The following is an 8,216-nucleotide window of genomic DNA, read 5'->3' on the forward strand; positions in this document are numbered from 1 at the left end:
CTCTTTTTCCCTTCTCCTCCCCCTCTCTCTTTTTCCCTTCTCCTCCCCCTCTCTCTTATTCCCTTCTCCTCCCCCTCTCTCTTTTTCCCTTCTCCTCCCCCTCTCTCTTTTCCCTTCTCCTCCCCCTCTCTCTTTTTCCCTTCTCCTCCCCCTCTCTCTTTTTCCCTTCTCCCCCCTCTCTCTTTTTCCCTTCTCCCCCCTCTCTTTTTCCCTTCTCCTCCCCCTCTCTCTTTTTCCCTTCTCCTCCCCCTCTCTCTTTTTCCCTTCTCCTCCCCCTCTCTCTTTTTCCCTTCTCCTCCCCCTCTCTCTTTTTCCCTTCTCCTCCCCCTCTCTCTTTTTCCCTTCTCCTCCCCCTCTCTCTTTTTCCCTTCTCCTCCCCCTCTCTCTTTTTCCCTTCTCCTCCCCTCTCTCTTTTTCCCTTCTCCTCCCCCTCTCTCTTTTTCCCTTCTCCTCCCCCTCTCTCTTTTTCCCTTCTCCTCCCCCTCTCTCTTTTTCCCTTCTCCTCCCCCTCTCTCTTTTTCCCTTCTCCTCCCCCTCTCTCTTTTTCCCTTCTCCTCCCCCTCTCTCTTTTTCCCTTCTCCTCCCCCTCTCTCTTTTTCCCTTCTCCTCCCCCTCTCTTTTTTTCCCTTCTCCTCCCCCTCTCTTTTTTTCCCTTCTCCTCCCCCTCTCTTTTTTTCCCTTCTCCTCCCCCTCTCTCTTTTTCCCTTCTCCTCCCCCTCTCTCTTTTCCCTTCTCCTCCCCCTCTCTCTTTTTCCCTTCTCCTCCCCCTCTCTCTTTTTCCCTTCTCCTCCCCCTCTCTCTTTTTCCCTTCTCCTCCCCCTCTCTCTTTTTCCCTTCTCCCCCCTCTCTCTTTTTCCCTTCTCCTCCCCCCTCTCTCTCTTTCCCTTCTCCTCCCCCCTCTCTCTTTCCCTTCTCCTCCCCCCCTCTCTCTCTTTCCCTTCTCCTCCCCCCCTCTCTCTCTTTCCCTTCTCCTCCCCCCCTCTCTCTCTTTCCCTTCTCCTCCCCCCCTCTCTCTCTTTCCCTTCTCCTCCTCTTCTTCCCCCCCCCCCCCCCCGGTTGTGCAAGTCTAAGTCTTCTCTTTTTTTTATTATTTTTTTTTTTTTGGCTTTGCCAGTGATTTTTCATTGAAGTGGCAGAGCTGTAATGTCGAAGGGCCTCTGCCTCCTTTCTTCGGATTTAATATACATTTGTTTTATTAAATCACTTTCTTTAAGAGGGAAAAGTAACATAATTGTGTTTCTAATGTTGGAGTCTACATATACTTTCCTTTTCAAAATCTAAACGCAAGAATCCCCATTAACTCAGTTGAAGGCAACGTATAAGTGTGCTTAAACCCAGCACATAGGCAGATACCTTCGGCTCTTGTGAATTTGATGAAGGTGATGTGTGAATTTCAAGATGCCTATGAACTGACAACTAGGATTAAACTGTTAAGTCTTGAACTCTTGTTCGATGGCTTGCGTGGCTGTAGATACAGTGGTGCAAGTTGTTCTTAAAAGAAGGGTTTTGAGTTACAGGATAGTGACTCCTCTCAGTGGTGGTGCGCATGGGCATTGACTCCTTCGTTAAATTTGTTTTCTCTCTGCTTTCGGGTTCAGACGCGTGTCTTCGCAGTCCTTGGACTTGCTCTGGTTCGAAATCTTTCTTACCTTCTTCGATGGTATTGTTTCCGTTTACGCCTGTGTATCGAAGCGCTCGCCTCAATTCATTGGTCCGGGCATCGACCACATCCTTCGGGGCTTCCTCGCCCATCTCATGCCTACCTTGCCACATGCCATTGAACAGTATGGCAACTTGATGGAATGAACGCCATTTCACTTCTGTCCTCTGTGCCATGCTAAATTTCCCCTACTAATCAACCTTTGGTGTGCAATCTGTCTTGTTTCCCAATCACCTGGAGGGTACCTGTGACGCCTGTAGATCTTTCCAGTTGAAGAAGTCTCTTCGAGACCAAAGGGCATGTTGACTGGAAAATGGCGCTCAAGACTCCAGATGGACATCGTTGGGGAGAAACCGACTCTGGAGGAACCTGTGCAGGAAGAGTCCCTCCATCAGGATTCTTCCAATCTGCAGTTTGGCTTGAAAGCCACAAGTTAACATCAGCACAACCCGTTAGTACTGTAGACCCTCCTACCCACCCCGAGACTCTAAAGAGGCCCCTTTCAGAGGCTGATGTTCCGCCACTACCACCAGGCCATAGTCTGAACCAAAATCCGTTTTGGCTGACCTGCTGCCTGTCCTTAAACAGCCAAGATCATACCATCATCTTCAGCTTAGACCGCCAGCTTTTTGGACTGAGACATCTCCATTTCAGCCTGAACCTTCGCTCCGAGCCAACCACCCACAGCCTCCACATATGTGCTGGGGACATTGCACATACCAAAACCTTTGGTGCTGAAACCCACAGAACCATAAACTTGAGCAGACTCTAGTCAGTCTTCTGCTACTCCCTCTCAGGTGGAGCATATACTGGAGACCGTGGGAGCTCATCAGGGCTGCCTCCATATTCAAGAGGGTGCAGGACACATTGTTGCTTCTCCTCTACTGTTAGGGGAAGCTGTCCTTTCGGGAAAACACACTCCTTCACCTCAAAAGAGAACTACTAAGGACAAGGCCACCAGCCCATCTCGCAGGCCTTCTCCCCCTCTTCCTCCGCCCCCCCTCCCCTTCTCCACCACCTACAGCCCCTAATTCTCCTATTTCACCTACACCAGGAGATTACACCCCTCGAGGATCTCCTTTGTTTGTTGGAAGATTTGGATGACCTACAACATGACTGAGATCCCTGGGACACTTTGGATCCTGATGCCATCCTTTCCAATGATCCTGACCTGTACCCTGCATGCCCCTCACCACCAGAGTAAGCTACTTCTCACTAACCAGTAGTAGAGAGAGTAGCTGCATCTCACAATGTAGAGCTACACAGGGACCTCATCGAACAGGACTTCCTGTTTGACACATTAATCCTCACACAGGGATATTCAATTTCTCCGAATGATCCCTGGCATGATTCATCATGCTGATGAAATTAAGGAGCCCGCCCTTCAAAATATAAGCTGGCTTCCTCTTAGCCACCATATAAAGTCTTGGGTCCCTCCTGACCCCATTGTGACCCCCACAGCATCAAAACATGCCAATGGCCAGACAACTGGGGCCTCACCTCCCGAGAAAGAAAGCAAGAAAATTGATGCCGCCAGCCGAAGTTGCTACACAAGCAGCCAACCATTGGCGTATCTTCAACTCTCATGCATTGCTAGTCAGATAAGACCAGGTGCACTGGAACGAAATGGAGGAGCTTCTGCCATTTGAGCACTCTAAGAGAGGGCAACAAATAGTTTAGAGGGGCAAACCATTTCCAATAATTCCATCTGCTGTGCCCTGGATGCCGCCGATAATGCTGCATGCAGCTTGAACATAAGTGTCGTCCTCTGAAAGCAGAGCAAAGTGTGCTTTCTAACCAGAAGTTTAGCAAGCAGTCCTTGACATGGCCTTTTACAAGGAGCATCTTTTTGGCCCTCAAATTGATAATACCCTTGAAACGTTAAGTGCATGGATACCCCCAAGGGTGCCCTCTAATCTCCCACACAAAGGCACTTTTTGTTGCCCCAGTTTCAGAAGCTCCTATAAATCCTCATCTGAGGTGTCCACTTCAGTCCTGACAGCCTCCTAGTCTAAGGGTTTCTAGAGGAATTCTTACAGAGGCAACAACCATAAAGACCGAGGTAAGACCATCCCCGCCCTGAGGCTTTCTCCACTGCAAAGCAGGGACTGCCACAGTTTGGTCACAGGTTCACCTGGAAGATCTAGTGGTGTTAGACCGGCATACTCTGCGCTCTCTGCAGTGGTGGAACACCACCAACCTGTTGAAAGGGTGGCCTTTTCTGGACCTTGTGCCTTTGGTCATACTGACCACAGATGCATCACTGAAGGCTTGGTGCTCACCTTCAGTTGCAGTACAGGGCCTCTGGGGGGGGGGGGGGAGGAAAGGATCTGTCACCAATCCCTACATATCAATTACCTTGTGCTTCAGGCAGTGTTTCTAGCCCTGAAAGCATATCTTAATCACCTATCTAACAAGGTTGTTTAGTCCTCATGGACAACATGACAGCCATATATTATCTACAGAAGGGAGGGGGGGGGGGGGCATGGTTGTCCCAACTCTGACAATTTGGAATTGGACTCTCCACTACCACATTCACCTGGTGGTAGAGTATCTCTCTCCCGGGGATGGACAGTGACTTTTCAGGTCTGCTCAGCAGGATGCAGCAACAAGTCTACTAATGGGAACGCCACCCACAAGTCCTTCAAACATACTTCACAAAGTTGGGAACTCCTCAGATAGACCTTTTCACCACAGCAGAAAACTCAAAATGCCCTAGCTTTTCCTCCAGGTGTCCAAACTCACTATCCAAAGTCAACACTATGGATGAACTGGTCAAGGTTATTTGCTTCTGCTTTTCCACCTCCACCTCTCCCTCTCATTCCATTTCTGGTTTGGAGGATCAGGGATATGTCTCACCATGATCCTTGTAGCTCCCACTTGGGCGCGTTAACCATGGTTCACCACACTTCTGGACCTATCAGTAGTACCCCGTGAGAAGCTTCCCAACAGGCCGGACCTTCTCACTCAAAATCAAGGACAGATCAGACATCCAGACCCCAAGTCACAGCCTTGTGATATGGCTTCTAAAGTCAGTTTGGTTACTTAGGATTGCCTGCAGAATGTATTGAAGTTCTTAGGCAAGCTTGTAGACCCACAACCAGAACATGTTATGCTGCAAAATGGGAATGTTTTGTTTGAGGCTCAATTCGTTTAGGTTGGCAGTAGCAAGCTACTGTTCAAGACGCCCTTTATCTGCTCCACTTACAAAAAGGAAGTTTAGCTTATACTTCAGTCTACACATCACACAGTGATAACTGCAATGGAACAGACAACATAGTTCTTTGTTCAGAATCCTAGTCATTAAAGCTTTAATGGAAGGCTTTAAAAGGGTCATTCCACCTATGGTGCCTCCTGCACCTCCCTGCAACCTCAATATTGTGCTTACCAGGCTCATGTGCCTTCATGTCATATACAGTATCTTTCATGGAAGGTAGCTTTGTTGCCACCAAATAACTCTGGCGTGCAAGTGGGCTCCAGGCACTGTACTTGGAAGAAACTTTTCTTCCAGATTTATAGACACAAGGTGGTCCTTCGCACAAACTCTAAGTTCCTTCCTAAAATGGTTTCACAATTCCATGTAAACCAATCCATTGAACTACCATTTTTTTTTGTTTGTGTTTGTGTTTGTTTTTTTTTTTCATTTTTTTTTTTTTCTGCATCCTGACTCCATTGTGGAAATAGCTTTCCACACTCTAAATGTTAAGAGCACCCACGTCTTACATTGATAGAACCAAAAGTTTAAAAGAAACTAAACCTCTTTGTAGGCTTTACTACCTCACAAAGGCAGTCCAATATTGTGAAATGTCATAGGTAGATGGATAGTTAAGAATACAGATGTTTGTTCCATCAGGTTGGCACACAGTTTGGTGGCGTGTGGTAAAGTAGGCCTGAGATGGGCGAGGGCGCCCTGTAGGTCACGTGGTTGCTGTCCTTACAGACTAATCAAGGCAAGTGCTTAGCTGGAAAGGCGCAAGTGGAAACAATACCGCTGAAGGAAAAAAGACTTTGAACCGGAGCGAGTCAAAAGACTGTGCAAAGACATGTCTGAACCCAAAGGCGGCAAGAGACCTCTAACAAAGGAGTCTATGCCCATGCACACTATAGAGGAGTCACTCAATCCTGTAACTCTAAACACTTCTTCAACGAAAAACAACTTGCACCACTCTGGACCCAACATTAGTTGGCAGGAAGATGCAGAGCATGTGTATCTACAGCCACAGATGCTTACTGGGTAAGTAGCATTTTTAAGTTTTCACTGTAGTGGCTTTGTCATGCATTTTTGAAAAGGCTCTTAAAGGGGGGGGGGGGGGTGTTTTTTTTTTTTGTTTTTTTTGTTTTTTTAAACTCTCCTCTCCCTCGTCCTCAGGGCTGTGTGGCTGGGCTAAAGATCTGGCTGGAGAGAAACATAAAGGTGATCGCTGGCGTGGCAATCGGCATAGCAGCCTTTGAGGTAAAGTGGGACTGCATTTATTTCTTATTGCTCTGCAAAGTGGAGTTGAGGGTGGGCTTTTGGCTGGAAGGGCTGTCTGTTATGCCAGATTGAGTGTGTCCAGTCTCCCATCCCGCTGCATGAAGTAGGAGGTCCTTATGAGACCACGTTTGCAAAACAGGGTTATGAGAAAAGATTTGATGAGCATAGACTCCAACCTTCATCTGAATGAGTATCTCCATTGAAAAGCAAAAATGGTTTAGATGTGTGCTGCAAGCATTAACCCTGGCAAACCAGCCCACTCAGTCTTAAGCATTAAATGTCTTCGTCTCCCACCTCCACTCTTGTCTTAGAAAATCCTTTTGAATGCAGATGGTCTCTACCATCTAAGGGGAACTAAGCTAGCCTTTTGACAGGATTTTGTTTCTGGGGAGAAAGTTCTGATCAACTTCTTGTAATCTTGCAGCCAGTGATTCTCTAGCCTTTCCTAGGGAGCAGCTGGAGCAGTGCTTAATTTGTGCTTGTTTCTGGTGTGGAGCGCTGGCACTTTTTTCTGCCTTAAGGATTTACTGCGAGCAAAAGACACACATGGGAAAGACTGAGGAAGAGAAACTAAAGCGTCACAATGGGAGAAATTAAAAAGCTGCAGGAGTGAGCTGAAGTGGTTGTAAATTGATTGAAGAGGCCAGAGATTGCTTCAGGATTACGCTGCTCAATATTACTTGTTCGCACACTTAATTGCAGCATCCACATGTTTAAGAGTAGGGCTTTGAGCACCAGCACATAACTTATTTACAAATTAAGTACTGAGTAGGAGTGTACTGCAGCTGGTGGTAGGGCGCTCTTCTGTAGGGATGATAGTGTCTTTGCCTTGTGATGTTTGTTAAAGTATCTTGGTCCCATTGTGACAAACCTTACCTCGACAATGGGAGGAGCTCTTTGTCACCTCTCTTCAAGATCTTAAGTCCTCGAGCAGAGATGGCAAGAATGGGTGTGAAGTGACTGAGCTGATGAGATCCAGTGACTGCTGCGCAGGCACTGAGGTGAGGGATGGGTGACAACTAGTGTGGGGACTGATGGAGACTCTGCAGCTTGCCTGTATTGCTGTATTGCTGTCCTCTTCCCCCCCCTGATTCGATGTGTTTTTCTCCTGCAGCTCCTAGGCATCATTTTCGCCTGTTGCCTGATGAAGGGCATCCGCAGCGGATATGAAGTCATGTAGCACCTGCTAACGCGGTGGATCACAAGGAGATGAACACCACGCTGCCTTTCTTGCACTCCTGCCACACTGTGTTTCTGGGTATCTTGGACATCCTGTTTCACACCGTCCTGTTAGAAGTACTTGTTCCCCTCCTCAACCCATACTCTCCAAGAGCAATCACTTTGTGTAATCTTGCTTTCTATCGTCTGTTACCAGGCGAGGGGCGGGGACTTTCTGAAGCTTTATTAGTGACTCTGCTTTTGATGGGCCCTCTTCCTGCATCCCTCTTACTGTCCCTTGTATAAAGACCTATTCTATTTTTAAATGTTTAAAATGTTTAAGAATATGTTTTTGGCTTGGTTGTGCCGGCAGCCTGGAACGTCCCTTAGGCTGGTTTGGTTTCTTGCTGTTTGCACTGCCCTTGCCAAAAATTGTGTGGTTGGGGCAAGAATGATTACTGTACGCGTTATACACGTCTCGTTTGTATAAATATGCCCCATGTGTTTTGTATTTGCTTTCTACCGAAATGGCATTACGTGTAAATTTGAACGAAAATAAAAAAACGTCCCAACCTGCTTTCTTGTCATTTTTTTTCGGTTGGTTGTTCAAGGGGCATAAGTGAAGGGTTGTGATTTGTGGATTAAAAATGGCAAATGGAAACTGTTTTATGCCCCCTACTGGTGCACACTAGTGGTTCGGTGACCAATCAGTAGTGTTCGCAGGCGTGAGCGCCTGCGAAGCTCTTGAACCGTCATTTAGCACAAGACCCTCTTATACTGGTTGAATGTGTAGGCTTTGAAAGTGTGTATGTATATGTATGTTCGATGGCATGTGTAGCTGCAGATACACATGCTGTGCATATCCCGCCATCTGGTGTTGGGCTCGGAGTGTTACAAATTGTTTTTCTTCGAAGAAGTCTTTTC

At 47.2% G+C, this 8,216-nt stretch overlaps 1 protein-coding gene across 2 annotated transcripts in view; it reads left to right on the forward strand.

Moving 5' to 3' along the window:
- The window catches only part of CD63 (CD63 molecule), a 65,752-nt gene extending 57,884 nt beyond the window's left edge, over window positions 1-7,868 (forward strand). For both annotated transcript variants that reach the window (XM_069230626.1, XM_069230627.1), the window contains exons 7-8: window positions 6,030-6,113; window positions 7,249-7,868. In XM_069230626.1, the coding sequence (XP_069086727.1) occupies window positions 6,030-6,113; window positions 7,249-7,314 (150 nt within the window). In that variant the 3' untranslated portion in view covers window positions 7,315-7,868. The remainder of the gene's footprint in view (window positions 1-6,029; window positions 6,114-7,248) is intronic.
- The last annotated feature ends 348 nt before the right edge of the window (window positions 7,869-8,216 follow it).

This window comes from Pleurodeles waltl, chromosome 4_2, assembly GCF_031143425.1.
Source record: "Pleurodeles waltl isolate 20211129_DDA chromosome 4_2, aPleWal1.hap1.20221129, whole genome shotgun sequence".
Classification (NCBI taxonomy): Eukaryota; Metazoa; Chordata; class Amphibia; order Caudata; family Salamandridae; genus Pleurodeles; species Pleurodeles waltl.